This window comes from Brachyistius frenatus, unplaced genomic scaffold, assembly GCF_029030835.1.
Source record: "Brachyistius frenatus isolate BFR_SWC_R1_liver_20210118 unplaced genomic scaffold, ASM2903083v1 Contig_3, whole genome shotgun sequence".
Classification (NCBI taxonomy): Eukaryota; Metazoa; Chordata; class Actinopteri; family Embiotocidae; genus Brachyistius; species Brachyistius frenatus.
In genome coordinates, this window is record NW_027210602.1 from 4094645 (window position 1) to 4114158 (window position 19514).

Sequence of the window (19514 nt, forward strand, 5' to 3'; positions counted from 1 at the left end):
GGCTCAGTGGTGAAAGCACAGTTGGTCAAATATGGGTATTTCTGGGTATAAAATGTCATGCCAGTCAGAGTTGGACAAATATTACAGAAATGAGGAGGAGGAATACAATTTAATGAAACCCAAATTCTAATATATTATAAACTTTGACACAAATATGTATGTTTGCTGGACAAACTGCATCAACCAATAAAATGGTGAAGGAGAATTGTTTAAATTAGGAAACCAGGGGGAGATAAGTTGATGTGGCGCTAAATGTCGAGTAAAAACTCACAATTCTACCATTTTAAATCCAGAAAAGGTTGTCACATTCATGTTTATGCATGCCATTAAAACCGGCATCTATAATGTGTAAGATAAAGGACAGTGAATGTTTACAAGCGGGGGGGAGCAAGGTGGTTATTGAATGGTCTTATGTAATCGCCCAGTATGTGTTAAGACATGTGGGAGACAGTAACTAAAACAAGCAGATATCAAACAGCATTGTGTGAATTATGTAACTGTTACATATTTTAAATTCCATTAAGGTATACAAGTACACGTATAGGGCATGGATGTACAGCTTATTTATGCAAGACAAACAACTTGAAAGATTGAGAATGGCAAGAAATGACAGGAGGGTGAGTGAGGTGGATAAAGGTCACGCAACCTGCTGGTCTGGAATTACAAAACGGCTACAACCAAAGCCTTAAAATAATCTAGAGAAAACAAAGAAGGAGAACTGTGGAAAGACAAACTATAAAGAAGTTATGAAAAGGCTACAGGGAAATGCACCTGTAGATTTTAACATATGGATATCTAATACATATGGTTAATATAGGGAAGGTTTTCAATACAGTAGATGAGTAAGATCACAGCTAGTGTTTTTTAATTTTTTTAAACCATGCCCTGATGATCTTTGGTCAAGCCTGGAGTCATTTTAGAGCTTTTAGTGAAGCTGTATTAAGTTGGTGGAGTGTGGAAGGTCATACGATATTTTTTAGAAATTCAAGCAAAGCAAATGTTAAAAGACAGGATTTTCCTCTAATGATGGTGGTGATGGGCAACAAAGAGCCGGCAGGACTGGTAGGATAGTAGAGGGAGTAGTATTTTATTTTTCCGCAGAGGACACATTTGCTAGGTAAGAAATGATAAGGAAAGTCAAGATTGGGACTGGTGTTTTAGGCTATATGGAGTTGAGATCAGATTGAGAGCTGTGAATGGCTGTAATCGCAATATGATTTATCACATGCTTGAATGTTGGTGAGAGAACAGGTGTATCGTCACAGGTGTAAACATGGTCAGTTAGGACATCAGTGCAACTGCCAAATCAGTGCTTCATTTTAGTCTTTATGGCCGTATGTGACCAAAATATGTAGACATCTAAACAGCCACTGCTATTATTGCTTAACTGTGGACATTATATAAAAAAGATATAGGGATTTTCTACTGCCTTCACTCTTCTGACTTTTGGCTGCAGAATTTGTTCCCATTTAGCTGCAAGAGCTTATAAGTAAGGTCAGGCAGGTGTTGATGTTGGGAGGTTAGTCCAGAGGTCAAAGCCAAAATGTTTAAACTATTTAGAACACTTCGATATAATTTTTCTTAAATTGAATTGACCCTCTCAAAAATATAAACACAGTCAAGATTTCACATTACCAGGAAAATACATGGTCTTAATATGCTAAACAATTTTGGGGATTTTTCAATTCAAACCTGCCCTGTGAAATTTTTGTCTCTTCACATAGAGCTCATATTTCCATTTATAGGGCCAGTACGTGGATGTCTCACCAGACACGAGATTTAAAAACTGTGTACACTGATACGCAGAGATTTATCTGTGGGTCATAGTCTTCATCATCAGCACCGTGTGAACTCCTTGGACAAGGGGTTGAACTTTCATTGATGTCCGGCACTACAGCTTTAAATAACCTTGAAGCAATTAGCTACCTTTAAATATGTGCTGAGTCTAAGATACAAGGCAACCTGTAAAGCGTTTGCTATGTATTATGTATTTGCACTGTATTTTGATTTTCAATTAGGCTGTAGAATAAACACTCACCCGCCATTGCTACCATATAAATTACATAGGGATCAGTTTCCTAAACGATAACTGCAGCCCCTCGAGTTGGTTCATTTCCCCCCAAATAGTAAAAAAAACACCAAAACCTCTTTCTTTATTTTCCAGAATCACTGAATGCCAAAGTGCAGTATTCATTACAAACGCCGTGAGGTAGAAATGCACCAATCAGAGTTCAGCCTGCTGCAAAGTCACACGAAGAAGAAAAGTTATGCGTCGACGTTTGAGCCCCGAGGTCGGTCTTACAGGCAGCAAGTCCCGGGCTGCGTGAGCAATTAAATTCCAGCTCTTTTGGCAGAATGAATAGCCCTGTAGTCCAGACGGAGTCTTCGCTTTCACTTCACTTGGAAACCTCGCCGGAGATCGTACGCAGCTTGGAAAAAATGGATTTGCCTGTAAGGACTTACTGAGGGCGCAGGAACTTGAAAACTTCCTCGGGTCAATTTTGACTCATGTTGATGCTGTTGTCGGACAGAGAGACAGGAGGAAACGTGGACGGTGTGCATTAACCTTTCGGTCCCTCTATTAACCGGGTTGACAGCCAGTTGGCGTTAGTTAATACTTATTTGAAAGAAAGAAAAAAAAAACACCACAAAATGACGGAACAGTCTTCGTTGTTATTACGTAAACAATTAGCAGGTAAGTTAGCTCGCTTGCTACCAAGCTTTTAACGCAACTGTTTTGTTTTTTTTTTTACTTTATATTTCATCACATATACATATATATATCTATATATATACTGTCAGCCATACGAGAGCAGCTGCTGCGTGCCATTTAGCCCGTCGTTTTATTCGGCCGGCCTGCGTTTTGTACGCGCGGATACTTAACAGCAAAAGTTAAAATACACGTGCGTGGAGAGCGTGCCAGACAGCTGTTCGCTAAAAAAAAAAAAGAAAAGAAGGTAGGACTGTGAGGCCAAGCAGCTCCTCTTGCTCAATAACTACCGTTTCATCACACGGGCCAAGTGCATGCGCCGCGCTGTTCCTCCAGCTCCCCCGGCGCTGTATTTGTCGCGTTTCCTCCCGAGCCGGAGCGGGACGAGCGGCGGTAAACAGTGTAAACATCCATTTCAGAGCTGAACAAGAACCCGGTGGAAGGCTTTTCTGCGGGTCTCGTAGACGACGACGACATCTATCAGTGGGAAGTGGTCGTCATCGGACCCCAGGACACCTTGTTGTGAGTGGAAACGACTTTTTGCCATTTCACTTGGAAGCTTCGGTTGCGCGCAGTGAATCTCCGCGGTGGTGTTTTTATTTGTTTGTTTGTTTGTTTGTTTTTTTTAACGCCGTCCTCGTTCTCTTTTGCAGCGAAGGAGGTTTTTTCAAAGCCACCCTGACTTTCCCACGTGACTATCCTTTGAGGCCTCCCAAGATGAAGTTCATCACAGAAATCTGGCATCCAAATGGTAAGAAACAAACATCCCAGCCCACTGTGTCTGTAATAAATCAGGATATAAGGCATGGAAATCAGCATTTTTTTTGTTTGTTTTTTTGTTTTAAATTTGCAGTTAGGATAAAGATATTGTCTGAAAATACTACTGTTAAGTGCTTAAAATGTCTTGTATTTTAAAAATACTTAAAATCACATTCTCTAAATTAGTATCTTAAGTCATTTACTTGTCGGGGGGATTGGCATGAGCAGCAGTTCTCTGTTGTGTTTAGTTGTTTTAGGATCAGGGACGTAGTCTCTCATTTCTGTTTTGGCATTCTAACGAAATGCAGCAGTCTGCCAGTTACTGCAAGCGGATAAGGCCGATTAATGCTTCCTGCCTCTTTGCGAGGGTTACGTTTGTCTGCGTACCATGAATACCGTCACCTGGCCATGCGGACCCAAACTTTGTGTCTGCACGGATGTGCCGGGAAAGAAAATGGATGTAAATATTTTTGGGAGATGCTGTGCCAGTTTGATTTTGTTGTTCCACACCTTCATATTTTCAAAGAGTACAAGGGAACACGGACGCTGTCAAAGTCCTGGTGAAACCACTCTCCCCTCTCCCCTACCCTCCCCTCCCGTCCACCACTGTGAAGCAGTAACGTGCATCACATGCAGTCCGTTGGTAACCGAAGCGGTTGTTGCCGGACTTTGGAGGTGCTTTGATTTGTACATGCTTTACCGACTCGGTGGGAAGTTCCAAATTCTCCGGCGTCATGTCTGCACAAGGGACAAGGACAACAAACTCCATGTAACGTCCTGCACACCGATGTGTACTCTAATTGTAGTACAAAAGGAACTGTGTCCACTGTTCGCATTTAAAGTCCACATCGGTCAACACGCACGGACGAGGACACGATGAATTGGCCTTTGATTTTACAGTTCGATGGGAAAAGTCCCTTGGATATGATTTTCACAGTGTCTTAATTGTCCTCCTGATTAAGTGTGTTAGGTTTTAATCTTCCAGTTCTTTAGCAACATCAGAGTTGTTCCTTTCCTTTCTGTTAGTGGCCAAAAACGGAGATGTTTGCATTTCCATCCTACACGAACCTGGTGAGGACAAGTATGGCTATGAGAAGCCTGAGGAGCGCTGGCTACCGATCCATACAGTGGAGACCATCATGATCAGCGTCATCTCCATGCTGGCAGACCCCAATGGAGATTCTCCTGCTAATGTGGACGCAGCTGTAAGTCACCGCTTTCACTCACAAGCAAACTCAAAGGCTCGCTTGCGTTTTTTTTGTTGTTTTTTTTCTTACTGGTGATGCATATATACATTTATACAAAGCTAAGACTTTATTGGAAACATTTGATTACTCAACTTTCTTCAAAAAAAAAAAAAAAAAAGCTCATGTATAAAAAAAGGTATCTCAAGGTAAAAAAAAAACAAAGCGTCAGTTTCGTTTGGCTTTTCGACTAGAAATCCAAACAAGTGGGCTGAGTGATGGAGGGTCCTTTTGGGGGGCAAATCACCACCTGTCAAGACTAAACTTGAGTCTAGGTTGGGTTAAAGGAACATATTGTGTGCTGGTGCTGCCCGGAGACAGAAACGGGTAATAGCTCAAACCGTGACGTAAACTGCGTGTCGGTCAGCTGTGAACTTCCATCTGTAAAATGTGCAGCCCAGAAGTATTTAGAAACAAGAAGCGCGTGAGAAGGTAAAGGTTACAGTGATGAGCGCTTCTGTATGTTGCACACTGCAGAAAGAGTGGAGGGAGGATCCTAAAGGAGTTTTTAAGAAGAAGGTGGCACGCTGCGTGCGGAGAAGTCAAGAAATGGCATTTGACTAAGGCTCAGTCCAATCATGACCACAGTAAGTACGACCTCCCGGTAGACGCTGCACATGCAGCGAATTGAATGTATTGAAAGTGAACAGAGCCTTGTAAAAGTCTCTGTTGCTGCTCACCTCGGTGATGTCTTTCCTTGTGAAGCCATAACGGTGCAACAACCACCGACAGTAACTAAAGTGACATGTTCATTTGCTTCAGGTTGGAAGGACACGGTGGACCGGGCGACCGGTTACGCTTCAGTCAGCTGGAAAACAGCCGGCAAGAACTCTACAACTCATCACCAATGAGAAACATTTGGAACTGAATATTTTTGTACCACCAGCTGTGTTTTTGTGCAGCTAATTATTTCTCTTAATAATTTTTTTTTTTTTTTCTCTCTTGCAGTTAAGACAGTTTTTGTTGATAAATGCACCATTTTCTAAAGTTAGTTTACATTATATTTACCTATTTATTTAGAGTGAGGCTATTTTAAGATGTATTTTGTCTGGTGGTTTGTTTTTTTTTTGTTTTATTTTGTGTTTTCAGCCTGCCACACTGAGCCATTCAGTCTATGCTCGTATCAAGGATTATGCAATTCTGGAGTATTTGCAGTCATTTAAAGAGATGGAACCACAGACACTTGCTGTTTTTCACCTCTCCATCTGAAGTGCTTCTGGTTTCTTTGAGCGGGGAAACGTATCGCTCAGCGCTGCCTTAACTTTTGACTGCCGGTAGAGGACACCCATCTGCAGTGAGGACTGCATCTCGAGGCTTGTTCTAAATCCAGACAAAACTACTGTGGACAAACCAAAGAGATTCAAGCAATAAATGGCATTTTTAAATCAACATGCTACATGTTTGTAAATATAAGCTGTATTTGACCTAGTCATTGCACATGTTACGAAAATGCATTCCCCTCCTCATATGGGAGAGTGTTGCCATCGCTCAGAGGTACTTTGAATAGCCCCACAAAAGGTCCCTATGTAATAGCAATTTTTTTTTTTTTTTTTTTATGGTTGCAGTAGCAGTGACATCATTTGATGAATAAAAGGAATGCAGTTTTACTCACGAGGTAAATGAAAGCTTGTGAAAACAAACAATAAAGCTCAGTGTTGGACTTTGCTGGGTAATTTGTGCAGTTGTTTCATCTGTAAACTGATGCGTGTTTACATGTCTGTGAATCACGACGTGAGATTTGGCTCGGCTTCCTTGACAGCTCGTGTTTACAAGGACTCGATACTTTGTTCAAATTTGAAATGCGATTACAAAAGAAAATACTGCAATACTTTTCAATCTCAATGATTACTTTATTGAATTAAGCACCAGCTCAATGATCAACATCCAAATAAGTGAAGACACATCTGCAAACTTAAAGAGTATAAAAATCTCAACCCTTCTCTCCCATCCCGCCCAAAAATCCGTCCGTCCGTCTGTCTGTCTTGCAAGTGCAGAACAGAAACTGGGGGGTCCACTGCTGCTCACTGTCCAGGAGCTGACAGACTTTTGTTCATGAACTGCCTCTTGACAAAGCACACCCACCACTGAAGGAAACAAACATCAGTTAAATAAAGCCTCTGGTGGATTGGCACTTTAACCACTACTAGCAAGATTATTATTTATTTGTATTTTTTTTTTTTTTTTTAAATCAGCTGGAGACCTGATGACCCAACCAGTCACAAGACTATAGAATACAGACAGTTATAGTGTGGCTAAACACATTTTACTGTGTTTAAGTGATGCTTGTAGGACACATCCACCTGATTTGTCGTGTTTTTGAGATGAGAATCGCCTATTTCCTGGTGTAAGAACTGTAATTTTGGAGATGTTTTGACTCACCTTGCTCGGTTTGTCTGTTTGGGGGTCAAACACACGATCGCATAGCCTCAGGCCGGTCTCCTGGCGGATCTGCTGGAGGTACGCCCTCATAGTCTCTGAAAAAGTTTGAAGAGCCAATATTAGAATCAATCCAAAACCGTTAGCTATTGTTTAACAGTAGATACTATTTTTTTTGTTGTTGTTTTTTAGGATAGTGACACCATTTTATTCATGGCCGCTGCATCAAAAGTGGTAAAGGAGGCCTTGGACGTTACTTAAATTGTCGACCTGCCAAATAGTATTTTCTGGTCTGTACAAAAAGAGTCCCCACTTTTATTGAGGAGTAAAGGAACAGCACAGCGATAGGTATCGATAGGTTTCACTCTGAAGCCAACTTGGACATCGTGTTGTTTCAGTAAAATGACTCCTTATCTTTAGTGGAGATAAATGTCCAGGTGTACTTTCACTTGAGTTTTATCAATAAACATTGTGTAAGAACAAGTTTGAGGGGCATCATGCAAGCATGAAACAGCATTTTCAATCTTTAGACCGTTACAGCTGATAGAACACTGGTCAGCATTGCTATTTTTGGTTTGATATTACCACTGGGAATTATTTGAAATATAAGAAGGGTACAAGGAAACTGGCGCTAATTCAGAGTACAGGGAAATGAAACTTCATCAGTGGACTTCAATGAATTACTGCTAGCAATCAAGTCTGAATCTGTTGGAGGATGTCAGGCCGAGCTTCTTCTTTTTTTTCTTTTTTTATTTTTTTTTTTTGGTAAACCACATTTGGCAGGCAAACAGGTTTAAGTCCAATGTTATAGTGCTAATTGTTACCTTCCTCCTGCTTGTTTGCAGGTTTAGCATACATAGCATTAAGAGGGAATCCAGGTTCTCCAGGAATGGGAAAGTTAGTGATGCCCAGGGTGTACATTTCTTTCTCTCCCTGGCTCCTGGAGCTGCACTGCAAAGAGGAACACATATGCCAATATAGAGGGTTAGATCAGCAGCTCAACTATTTAAAGCAGCAAGTACCTCCTTGTTGCAAGTGAGGAAAAACATTAGAGCCCTTTTTGGGACCTCTGCCTTTGATTGACTGCCTTACTTCAGCACAAGCTTGATAATTGTTAAATAAATGATAAATATATGAAATTATATTTTCATGAAGCCACAGTGCGGCGCGGATGTCCACCTCCGCAGTACAGCGACGCGTTCAATTTACCTTCTGTAGCTTTTTTAGACATTCAGAAATGTAGAGTGTGACGTAGATCAGCGTCCTGTCGGCCTCATTCTGAAAGAAACGCACACAAAAGTTATTGATTGAAATATCGGCCGTGGAACTGAAAAAAAAAACCCGGTGTTATGTCTAACGCGTTCTACTTGTTGTGATTCGCCAGCCAGCCCTGCAATGCAAAAGGCTGAAAGCAACGGTGAGAAGACGACATTGTTGAGGGGAACAAGAAGAAAGCAAGCCCGGGCATGCAGAGGAACAAAGTGTTCGGCTGCTCCGAGACACCGAGAGAGAGGAAGATGGGGAACAGAAAACGTATACAGGAACAACTAGTGATGCAAATGTTTGTCTTTCTCTTGCGTTTCTTGTATTTGTTTAAAAATATTTAAAAAAAAAAATTAACACATGAACATGTTTAAACTTATTAACCTTCTTTTTTCAATTTCTTTCTTTCTTTCTTTGCTGACTTTTTAGGTCCATACAGATTCAGTGAGTTGGAGCGACAAATACAGCAAAAGCGTGGCACGTTTTATCAACACAAATGTTCCGTTTAACATTTTGACCACCTTCCACGGGGGACGCATACGAGCAAACGGTAAAAGCATTTCTCACCTTGATTTCATAGTTCTTGAAGAAGACATTGGCCTTGAAGTAGTAGATAGCCTCATCAATGATATCAGAATCTACGCCTGAAATGACAAAAGGTGTAAATAAATACAGCTCTCAATTTAATACATATGATGGATTCAAGAATTTACCATTATAAAAAATTTCCCTCTGAGGGATTAATACAGTATCTATCTATCTATCTATCTATCTATCTATCTATCTATCTATCTATCTATCTATCTATCTATCTATCTATCTATCTATCTCTCTCTCTATCTCGTCAAACGATGTCACTATTGTGTCATTTCCTGTTTTAGTCACACACATTTTTGTGTTACTGGTAAAGCCCTATTTGGTAAATACAGTGCGCTGAGAAAATGGTGAAGTCTTTTGCTTTTTGTAAAGTTTATAAAATAACTTAAAAAATGTCACATCCTCGCTCCTTTTGCTTTGATGCATTTAAAATCGGTCAAACTCTACACAATACCGAAACTCATTTTCCGTCTCACCGTTACATCTTAATGTAATATACGTATGCGTGTAAGTCCCATTCTTTGTGTTTATGTACGGTTAGGTTAGGTATTTACTTTATTAATCCCCGAGGGGACTTTTTTTTTTCACTACAGCAGCATACAGAAGCAACAAGATAATAATAGAATAATAGAAAGCAGTAAAATAACTGTAAAAATAGCTGTAAAAATATAAAATGCACAGTATATACAGTACAGCATATATCTATATATATTATATACAAACAACCAAGAAACACAGACAACAGTGTTGTTGTTGTGTGATGGATTTCACCAGAGGTGAGTTATTGTACAGTCTGCTGTGTTACAGAAAAGCTGTGTGTCAATTTGAGGATGTACTCTTCGGGCCATATAAGGAAATGAAGCCGATATCAGGAACTGTGATCTGCGAGGTCGAACAAAGGCATCGACCCAAAACAAAACGGACTGAAACAAGTCAAAGCACAGTTTAAAAACTCAACAAAACGCGTGCGCCTCCGTCATCGAGGGGGGGGGGGGGGACTCACCGTCTCCCCTGGCTGGTCCTTTAAACTGGGTTTTGAGGGGGAGCAAAGCCATATTCCCCACCATCCTGGTTTCAGGGATCATCAGGTTTGAGTGGTACGCCTAGAAAACAGGAACAAGCTGCCGTCACCTTGTTATTACACGTACAGAGGATTTCCATCAGATCGCAGGTTAGCCCCCGCTTCAGTTGTCGCGGTGTTAATTAATGTACAGATACAGGACTAAAATTTTTTTTTTTTTTTTAAATGCATTTGAAGATAAATAACAATTACTAACATGTGATTATTTCTGGCATGTTGGGATCGTTAAATTGCGAGCTAATGCTAATGCGGCTAACCAGCTACGCTAAAGCAGAATCGTCATCGCGGCCAACTCGGGAGGCCCTTTTGTCACCAAGTGGAGTTTCTGTGCCAATATCTCCCTCTGAGCCGCACAGTAAACGGTTCTGCTTGTCAAAAGTCGTGTCGTATTTACTCACCGGCATGTTGAACGACAAGTATCAGTCCAACTGCTCAGCGAGAGAAATATGCTACCAAGACGCTGCTTCCGCCTCTCCCCACCCTTTCAGTATTACAGGAAGTGGCCACATGTCGTGTTGCGTGGCAACCACGTGGGGGCGCTAGTAAGCAATTATTATTTATTTATTTTTTTCTTCGCAGACAGGCAAAGCAGTGTATTTTGTAAAATATTTTAATACAAAATATATCATTAATTAATGTATTCAATAACAGCTATTTAAACTTCTACATTGTCTTGAAATAATGAAACACAAACAGGATGAATTTCTCATATTTTTGAGTTATCAAAACAGAAAAAAACAATACCATAAACATATAAATACATGAAACATTATTCATGATTTCCAGTCAGTCTTTTTTCAGCATGTCCATTTCCAAGTCTCTGCTCCTCTGTTGACTTCATCTTCGGCCTTTCCCCCCCCCACAAAGTCTCTTCCACTGCATCTGCACAGTCACGTTTCCTCTCAGCTGTTCACTTTATCTTGAAAAATCTCATCATAATTTAGGTTAGCAGGCTCTTCATCAACATCCTGTAGAAGAAGAATGCGTGGAAGAAAAACCATTAGGTTAATAACACCATATTGTCACTTTGTAGTTAGTTTAGTCAAGTTGTGTTTTGTTTATTTTTGCTTTTTCACCTTTGGCTCCTTGAACTCCAGGTCCTCCCCGTACTGTATGGAGAAGTCGATGTGTTGCAGTACTATGTTGATACCTTCATCATCTGTGCGGTCAAAGGGGAGGAATCTTACCATGCTGTAGTCATCAATCTGGACACACAAAACAGAGAAATTACAAAATGCAAAAGTCTGATCCAAAACTGTTCAGTCAAATCAAAAATCAAAGACTTCGCTTACCAGATCACAGATAGCCTTGGTTAGCTTCTTGAACTTTGTACTTCTGATGTTGTCAGAGTTATCGTCCATCATTGAGTACATGTCTGGGTCCAGGTATCTTGTGAAAATCGAGAGCAAAACATTTTTTATTTTAATTATTGCAGAAGAAAGAATTAAGACTTGCCTCTTTACCAAAACTAAGGTTCAGCTTATGAGGTTAACTCAGTTTAATAAGAGAACTTCAAACTGATGATTCAGACACACGAAACTTTTAGTCACAGTTACCCTTCCTTTGCTTGGGTCTTTGTACCAACATCAATGGGAATTATTGCTGCCAGTTTTGTGTGAAGTAAACACTTGTACTGCTGCTGTACTGTATTCATGTGAAACTTACTTTTCAATTTCCTTCTTGGCTTTGGGACTAAGCAGGTCCATTTTTGTCATGATGTTTACTTGAGGAATCTCTAATAACACCATCGCGCTCAGAGCAGCCATGACTCCTGAGATAAACTAAAGTGGGAGACAAGTGAAAGACGTGAGACTTTAAGTTTGATGTCGTGACTACTTAAAGTGCAGGTCAGTGCAAAAATGAAGCATATGGAAAAACAAAATAGAAAAAAAAATTACCTTAAAAGACTCCACCATGAACTGCGAGTCAACCAGAAAGACGCCACAAACCCGAAACTCCCACTGTTGGAGCTGCTCCACCAGCTGTCTCATTACAGGGAGGTGTGTATAGAGCTCAATCTGACCTGTAAAACAATAAAACATTGTCACTTTTCCACAAATAAGATTCCCAACTCCACAACTGAAATGAATCCAGTGCTGCAGATAGATGGCTGCAGCATGTCTCCAAAGAGGGGGGGGGGGGGGGGCATAATACCTGGGCAGTCAAACAATATGTAGTCATCTTCAACGTGACCCAGGCTTTCCTCCAGCCAGTCAAAGTTGTTGGCAAAGTACTCCATGCAGAAGACCAGGCCTCCGTTAGGGCCAAATCGGAGAGAGTCGTCCTCCATCACGTCATCCACCTGGATGAGCTCACGGATGTCTGAGGAGACAGAAACAGAGTGAGGTTGCGCAGCAGAATAACACAACTATACTAAATGTAATAGCAAATAACACGTATTGGCACACGATTCAAAATATCGATCTCACATTTTAAATCAAGTCAGGCCAGATTTGAACACAAGAAAGGTTGACCAGAACATAATCAAACAATCAAAAAGACTTGAACACACGAGGAAACGAGGAAATAAAACGTTTTATTCTAGTATTGCAAAGCCTCTTTTAAGTGCATCATGGTTTCTAAAAAAAAAAAATACACGTAAAAGACCATTTAAACCCAATATAAGTGTGAAATAACATCAACTATTTCCACTAGTGCTTTTCCCGTCAACCAGCTGGTGTCTTTATTCGCCAGCTCCTCTGTCCTGGGTGAGAAACCAACTATCTAAAACCACTCTTGTGTTTACCTGCCATGACAGGGTAGTCAAAGTGCTCGGCTGCCGGGTCCAAGTTGACCACCTGAACTGACCGGTTTAGGGCCTGTGAATGCTGGACCATGGTGGAGCAGTAGGTACTCTGAAATGGACATAAAACCCACAAACGACAAGTTGAACTCGTCCCACAGCAAAGACAACACAACCTCGTGCCTTAGCATAGCGCGTTAGCCGCTTAGCATAACAAGGGATTTCAAGCACGTACGACTGAATGACTGATCATTTACCTTGCCGCTGCCCGCCGGGCCCATCACCAGCTGAGCATAACGAGGCATCTTGCATCGATTAAAAAGGTGGTGAGGCGAAATTAGGTCCTTTTTTTGGTCTTTTTTTTTTTTTTGTCGTTACAGGTGGCTTGTACTATTACGTTTACTTGATACGCAGGACTTCTTCTCCGACGTCTTTTTGGGGGCGTTCACATCCGCTGAATGTCCCTCTACCGCCACCTGGCGATCACGGCGAGAGTATAATTCATCACCTCAATACACGCGCAAATATACATCACGTGATAAGAAATATTACGCGAAAAGTAATGAAACGTTTGAGCGACTGTCAGATTTTAATTTAATTAATTGTATATTGGTGTTGTTAAAACTGTGCTCGGTCAACAGGAGGACAACAAACGACCCTCCGGGGGGCGGTGGTGCCCCTGGAAGCGTTTAAATTGGCACAACGAAGAAGAAAATAATGGAGGCGGATATAGAAGAAGAATTGAAGTGAAACAGCAACAGCCGCATGCAAATGCAGCTAAACAAGCAACGATTGCTCCCGTGTATAAATATTCAGAAATCAAGTGATTCGATAGTGACTGGATTTGACAGGTCGGGCTTCTGGAAGTGAAGGTGGTCTTTTTTTTTTTAAATTTATTGGTAAGTGAAGTCATTTATCATTGTCCTGCTGTCTTCCAACGTGGACAGAATTAGCTCGATTTGACTCTTTTATCAAAACCGTCGATAACTCTTGAGGTGATTATCAGAGTCACTAAACCCGAGACGTGTCTTTTGTTAGTTAGTTAGTTAGTTAGGTGGCTGCATTTGTGTATTTACCAAGCGATAATAACCAAGATTCAGATCGGATTTCGACGTGTTTTCGCTGCGTGTCCAACTGCGGAGGAGTTTCTAAAAGAAACGACGAATATGTTACGAGTAACGAGTCCCAGCTGCTCCGTGCTGACACTAAACTTCGCCTCGCAGAGTGGAGAGCATCAAGACGGACTGTTTTAGATGGTAATGCCCGAAAAGTGCCATTTGATTTGTCACCCGGGACGTTTTTGATCTCGGCGCTACTGCGGAAAGTAATCTGAAGAGTATCAGACAAGTGTTCATGGAAATGTCATCAACCGACATGATCAAGCAGTTTGGTCAAGTTAAATGTGCCTTTAAAAGTTAAAAGACTCACTTGTGATGCTGAATAAGTTCTTCACAGTGGTGGGATGTCACTAAGTATATTTACTTAAGCAGAATTACAAGATGTGATATTAGTGCTTTTGTTTAATTAGGGACCGAAATACTTCTGGTTACTCCACTTAAAACGAATCTGAAGCTGATGTTAAGTTAAACAAATTTGCAGCCAAATCTTAAAAACGCAACATGCTTTCATACCTAACATCAGTTAAAACAGTTTTAATGTAAGAGAATCACAGGATTTTGGGCTCTCTGACACAGGCTGAAGCCACAAACGGTTTCAACTTCAATCAAAAGAGCTCAGCATTTTGTGCCTTGGTGCAGTTTTTATGCAAATGTTTTTAATTGGAAAAACAATATAGCTTCTGCTTATAACAAAAAAACAAAAAAAAAGTCAGTATTTTACAAATGTATTAGTAAAATGGATTTACTAATTCTGTAGCGAACGGTCAGTAACAGACTCGGTGAAATGCTCACCTCTTTTTTTCTTTGTATTCTCTAGAGGTGTAGGCTATGAGTGTGTGGGATGGAGGACAATCAATGTGGGGACTTGGACTACCTGATCCAAGATGAGGACGCCCTCATTGAGGGTGTCAGCAACCAAGTGTTGTTTGTTGTGGTGCTCAGTGTCACCTTCCTCGCAGGGCTCCTCACTTTGCTCTTCAGGTAAACACATTATAACTGGCACGTCATAGACAAATAATGATACAGATATGAATAACTTTGCTCGGTGGGTTGCATTCAGTTCTCATGTCATTTGTTCAATGAAAACATAAGATATGAGCTCTTCCTGTTTCTTGTTGCATGTCTCATGGGTTTCAGCTGAGGAATATTGCATTGTCAAACGTCTCCCTTTTGATCCCCTCAGACAGGAGCAGCAGAACATCCATCCTGAGAATCAGGAGCACGTTCGAGCCGTACGACAACAGCTTCAAACAGAGCAGGTAAGAAGGAAAACGCGGGTCTGCCCCTTCTGGCCAAATGGAAATGGAAAAGATAATGTGAAAAAAAAAAACACAACAACAATACATAAAATCTGTCTGATTTGTTTGAATTCTTTTTTGGGCATTAACAGGCACTTAGAAAAAGGCTAAATGTTGCCTGGCATATTTCAGGCTAAAGAACAGTATCATTTTTGTATGCCTGCAAAAATAGATTTAGTGCAGTGAAAGAGTTTCAGAAGCATATTTAAATTGAATGCTATCATCTCTTTCATAAATCAGAGGAATTCATATTTTATTGATATCTGTATCTTGTATCAAGAAAACAAGTTTGAAAACTAGATATATTTCTGTGCAATTGTATGAAATGTATTCAGTTTTGGAATGCTCTTAAGTATTGAAGCTAGAAAGTAGTTCAATTCTTGGGGAAGTAAGTCAAAAAGTGTGTGTGGCCAAAGTACAGCATGAAATCCAAAAAGGGCTGCGATTAAAGAATTGTACTTTAAAAAAAAAAAAAAAAAAGAAATTGCCCTAAATAATCTGTACTTTACAAGTAGTAAACAAGGTAATACCCTGTGTGGCTCTCCAGGATTGATAACTGGTTTTATTTCTAACATAGTTGTATGATGTTTATTTTCCACTGGGGAGATAAATCCAGGAAAATGGCTGTAACACGTACACTATGCAAGGCTTTTACACATCTTTTTGATTTATATGCATTTGATTTGTTTCATCAGGATGATAATCCTCAGGCGGAGGCCAGGCAGCAGTACTACACAGACATGTCTTGTCCTGTGTGTTTACAGCAGGCTGCTCTGCCTGTGGAAACCAACTGTGGACACCTTTTCTGTGGTAAGAGTATTGTACATTTTCTGATGATATACAATTAGATCAACACAACTGTAAGATCAGGAAACAGAGAGAAAGCAATGAACAAGAATCACGAGTGTAGATGTTTTTAATGTAAAATGGTCACAGTTTTAATCTGCTTTGTTGACTTGTGTAAACTGAACTGGTTTCGCTTCAAATTATTAGAAGAAAATAGCAATGAATATAGAATTCAGCTGTAAACATGCACATAAATAAAAGCGCATATATTTTCAAATGTTTAAAGAGCTAATACTTGTAATTTTACTTAAGCTGTACTCACATACACTCGTCCTTATTTCTGTATAGGCTCCTGCATTATAGCCTACTGGAGATATGGCACCTGGCTGGGTGCGATTAACTGCCCTATCTGCAGACAAATGGTGAGAATTGTTTCTTTAAGTGTTCACATTTTTTGCAAGACCTACAGGTAGCTGATGGTATCACTTGCTTCCCTAATGGGCCATTCACACACACTGATTCAAAAAGCAGGGACAGTGACAGCTGCTGTTTATTGTGAATAAGAACGGGCTTTGCTGCCTTTCTCACTCATCTTAAGCTCACTGCAGGAAAATGTTGACACAAATATCCTCTGACGCTGAGCGAAGAGCAGCCAGGAGAGAACCGATCGGCTGGCTCCATGCTGAACAACACCAGGGCTGGGATCATTTACAGCATAGATATCGGAACAAAATGCTACTCAGACTTGGGAGCTGTATTGCCATTGTGTTATTAAAACATTTTCAACAAGGACCAAACAGTAGAGTAAGTAGTTTGTAGTACTGGGGATGAATATTTTAAACAATAATGTTACTTGATATCCGCTGTGAACTATTCCATTATTTTTTTTGAAGACGTTGCACCAGAGTTTGGTAACGTGTTCTTCTTCCCCTCGATTTGTTGTTTAATAGCAATTAGCAAAAAGCTTTCAGGTGCTTTACTGCCACCTACTGGCAAACGTAATGCATTACAGCCGCCGAAGGAAATAAGACCAGATGATAATCGCATTAAAAAGCAAAAATGTTAAGTTTAGAAAACTATGACCCATCCCGATGTGGTACAGAAGATACATCACTCTGAAGTTGGACAGATGTAAATTACGTGTTAAACACAAACGTATGTGTGAATTCAACATTACACCTTTCAGGTCTAGTCTAATATTTTGCTGTTAGTTACTGTCAAAGTAAAAAAAAAAAAAAAAAGCGTAAAAGATATTTGTGTCAGTGAGAGTGGTGGAAGCACCACTCCATCCCCTCCCCCCTTTGTGAAAGCTTATCATTTACTGTTTTTTTGTTTCCCAGGTAACATTGCTATTCCCGTTGTTTCAAGAGCACGCCGCTCCTCAGAGGGTGCAGGATGGCGAGGCGGAACCTCTGCTCATACTAAGAGACATCAACGATTACAACCGCAGGTTCTCCGGCCAGCCTAGATCTGTGAGTATACTCCATCCAGATAATTATTTAGGCTGCAGTACTTGTAGGTTGATATATTATAATAACTTTTTAACCAATTTTACTCAGTTCTTGAAATAAAAATGGTCTGAAGATGCTGCTAGAAACATTTTCATTGCCCTGTTATAAATGTTATTATAATACTTTAGAAAATATATCAGTTACTGTGCTTTGTAGTATTAACAATTAACATAACGTCCCTCAAAAATGTCTAATCTTGCTGCATTGCTAATATTTATGAGCTACTGACTTGTGCGGTGCATCATAATTGAGAGGAGTATATTTAGGTCTTTTCATAATGTCGCTCCTCTGTCTTTGTGTCTCTCCGCCTCCCCTCAGTTCATGGACAGGCTGCGCGACGTGCCCACCCTGCTCCGCCATGCCTTCAGGGAGATGTTTTCCATGGGCGGCCTCTTCTGGATGTTCAGGATTCGAATTCTTCTCTGCCTGGTCGGCGCTCTCACCTACCTGGCCTCGCCGCTCGACATCCTCCCCGAAGCCCTTTTCGGCCTCCTGGGGTTCATGGACGATTTCTTTGTAATCCTACTCCTCTTTGTGTACATCTCCATCATGTACAGAGAGGTGGTCACACAGAGACTGAACGGCTAGGTGGGCGCTCATTAAAAGGGGTGGACTCGCAGAGCAGTTCATCAATACTTCTGGTTTTCTCATAAAGGTTTATGGTAAAGTCTTCATTGCTACTTTAACACTGAAAAGGTGTGAGAAAAATATGAGCTTTGAATGTTGCCTGTATGTAGATGGCAGCATTAATGGTTCATGGGTTGGATGAGTCAAGGCCTCGGACAATGGAACATATACTTTGAATCAGACACTACAGTCAGCCAGGAAAATCATTGTGGCCTATATACGTACTTAAGGAACACCCCTCCTGAATGGCTCGTGTTTCTACCCGCCTGTTCTTTGACGACGTTGCAAAAAGCAGTCGTTTGGTCAATGTGCATCTTAATGGAGACAGTTGTGTAATATAACGAGAGCGTGGACGTACATTGTTGATCAAATGCATTTAAGTATGGCTGTTTGCATCCAGATTTACAGCTGCCAATCAAAGGTATGTTTCAAGAAACATCTTACTGTGAATATTACAGCCTGTTTGGTCACTTACACTGATGATGAACTTATTTATGTAACATGTACCTATGCATATTCATGACTACTTGATAAAAAAAACATAATTTCACCTACTGCAGTTTACATTTATGGATCAAATCTGCTGTAATCTGAACCTTTCTGCATGCGTCCATGTGAATTGATGGTTCACAGGGCAACCGGTCTGATGCACAGAGACTTCTCAACTGGTACATTATTATTTAAGAAATAAAAAAGTAACCCATGGATCTTAAAACGAAGGCAAACCAAAGGTGTCGAGGAGGAATTGTAGATTATTTTGAACGTAAACTTCCTCAAATAATGAATGTTAACTCATCATTTAAAAGTTTACCTCGCTATTCTAAAGTTAATTGTGAATTTGAGTGTTTGTTTCCTGTGTAAAATTTACAATCTTTATCAGGCTCAGAGTTGGTGGTGAACAAAACCTAAAGATCCTTTGAAACATCGGTGTCCTTTTTTTTCATCTGTATAATTTCAAAAATGAATCTAAATTTAATTCTATTAAAAATATAAACATTGTGACCAATGTGTATTCAGTTATATTTTGTCATTTAAAAAAAAAAAAAAAAAAAAGATATTTGGAAAAGGAATAATTTCTTGAGGATGTAAAAGGAACGAGTGAGACCTTTCTGTCTTGTGTTCAAATGAAAATCTTTGCCTGGCGTACAATAAATATAAAGTTCCCATTCTCAGCCTTTTTGACTTGTGACTCCTTCAATGAATCAACTGCAGTAACTGGTGTTGATTCGCCTCGTCATAGCAAGATATTAAATATTCTGGTACATTTGGAAAAGAGGTTAAAGCAGATAGAGGCCACCAGCAAGCATAATTAATGCAGTGTATTTTAGATATAGATATGTGTATTTTCTGTACTGTATTGCACTTATTTTTGGAAAGTGCAAAAGTTAGTCCATGTTGAGG

At 40.2% G+C, this 19514-nt stretch overlaps 4 protein-coding genes across 6 annotated transcripts; 2 read left to right on the forward strand and 2 right to left on the reverse strand.

Annotated features, from left to right (window-relative positions):
* Positions 1-2372: 2372 nt before the first annotated feature.
* Positions 2373-6374, forward strand: LOC138624039 (ubiquitin-conjugating enzyme E2 G1-like). Its single transcript, XM_069703909.1, has 6 exons — positions 2373-2695; positions 3130-3232; positions 3364-3461; positions 4496-4674; positions 5191-5300; positions 5476-6374. Exons 1-5 carry the CDS (start codon positions 2653-2655, stop codon positions 5275-5277), a joined length of 510 nt encoding a protein of 169 aa, XP_069560010.1. The 5' UTR covers positions 2373-2652; the 3' UTR covers positions 5278-5300; positions 5476-6374.
* A 168-nt stretch (positions 6375-6542) lies between these two features.
* Positions 6543-10537, reverse strand: arpc3 (actin related protein 2/3 complex, subunit 3). The gene is made up of 7 exons (XM_069703896.1): positions 10429-10537; positions 9953-10052; positions 8920-8996; positions 8299-8367; positions 7914-8040; positions 7093-7187; positions 6543-6797 (listed from the first exon to the last, which is right to left on the reverse strand). The coding sequence occupies exons 1-7, from the start codon at positions 10432-10434 to the stop codon at positions 6735-6737; spliced, it is 537 nt and encodes a 178-aa protein (XP_069559997.1). The 5' UTR covers positions 10435-10537; the 3' UTR covers positions 6543-6734.
* A 349-nt stretch (positions 10538-10886) lies between these two features.
* Positions 10887-13092, reverse strand: gpn3 (GPN-loop GTPase 3). Its single transcript, XM_069707065.1, has 8 exons — positions 13031-13092; positions 12777-12885; positions 12185-12352; positions 11929-12053; positions 11696-11811; positions 11323-11419; positions 11107-11235; positions 10887-10998 (listed from the first exon to the last, which is right to left on the reverse strand). The coding sequence occupies exons 1-8, from the start codon at positions 13076-13078 to the stop codon at positions 10933-10935; spliced, it is 858 nt and encodes a 285-aa protein (XP_069563166.1). The 5' UTR covers positions 13079-13092; the 3' UTR covers positions 10887-10932.
* Positions 13093-13398: 306 nt separating this feature from the next.
* Positions 13399-19285, forward strand: rnf170 (ring finger protein 170). 3 transcript variants are annotated; one of them, XM_069703937.1, is made up of 7 exons: positions 13399-13676; positions 14717-14872; positions 15075-15150; positions 15885-15999; positions 16324-16397; positions 17316-17447; positions 17805-19285. In XM_069703937.1, exons 2-7 carry the CDS (start codon positions 14733-14735, stop codon positions 18072-18074), a joined length of 807 nt encoding a protein of 268 aa, XP_069560038.1. In that variant the 5' UTR covers positions 13399-13676; positions 14717-14732; the 3' UTR covers positions 18075-19285. The 3 variants fall into 3 exon arrangements, with proteins under 3 accessions (XP_069560038.1, XP_069560022.1, XP_069560030.1); XM_069703921.1 differs by having other exon boundaries at positions 13399-13672; positions 14711-14872; XM_069703929.1 differs by lacking the exon at positions 13399-13676 and having other exon boundaries at positions 14533-14872.
* Positions 19286-19514: the final 229 nt, after the last annotated feature.

What these genes read in the sequence shown, in the direction of transcription:
- LOC138624039 (XM_069703909.1), top strand. Translation starts at nt 2,653, where the DNA reads ATGACGGAACAGTCTTCGTTGTTATTACGTAAACAATTAGCAG. An exon ending in ATTACGTAAACAATTAGCAG is followed by an intron (nt 2,696 to 3,129) that starts GTAAGTTAGCTC and finishes CATCCATTTCAG; the next exon opens with AGCTGAACAAGAACCCGGTG. An exon ending in AGAAATCTGGCATCCAAATG is followed by an intron (nt 3,462 to 4,495) that starts GTAAGAAACAAA and finishes CCTTTCTGTTAG; the next exon opens with TGGCCAAAAACGGAGATGTT.
- arpc3 (XM_069703896.1), bottom strand. An exon ending in AGGACCAGCCAGGGGAGACG is followed by an intron (nt 8,997 to 9,952) that starts GTGAGTCCCCCC and finishes TTGTCATTTCAG; the next exon opens with GCGTAGATTCTGATATCATT. An exon ending in TGCAAACAAGCAGGAGGAAG is followed by an intron (nt 7,188 to 7,913) that starts GTAACAATTAGC and finishes AAACTTTTTCAG; the next exon opens with AGACTATGAGGGCGTACCTC.
- gpn3 (XM_069707065.1), bottom strand. Translation starts at nt 13,078, where the DNA reads ATGCCTCGTTATGCTCAGCTGGTGATGGGCCCGGCGGGCAGCGGCAAG. An exon ending in TGACTACCCTGTCATGGCAG is followed by an intron (nt 12,353 to 12,776) that starts GTAAACACAAGA and finishes CTGTCTCCTCAG; the next exon opens with ACATCCGTGAGCTCATCCAG. An exon ending in CATATTGTTTGACTGCCCAG is followed by an intron (nt 12,054 to 12,184) that starts GTATTATGCCCC and finishes ATTGTTTTACAG; the next exon opens with GTCAGATTGAGCTCTATACA.
- rnf170 (XM_069703937.1), top strand. Translation starts at nt 14,733, where the DNA reads ATGGAGGACAATCAATGTGGGGACTTGGACTACCTGATCCAAGATGAG. An exon ending in CTGTGGACACCTTTTCTGTG is followed by an intron (nt 16,000 to 16,323) that starts GTAAGAGTATTG and finishes ATTTCTGTATAG; the next exon opens with GCTCCTGCATTATAGCCTAC. An exon ending in TCTCCGGCCAGCCTAGATCT is followed by an intron (nt 17,448 to 17,804) that starts GTGAGTATACTC and finishes GCCTCCCCTCAG; the next exon opens with TTCATGGACAGGCTGCGCGA.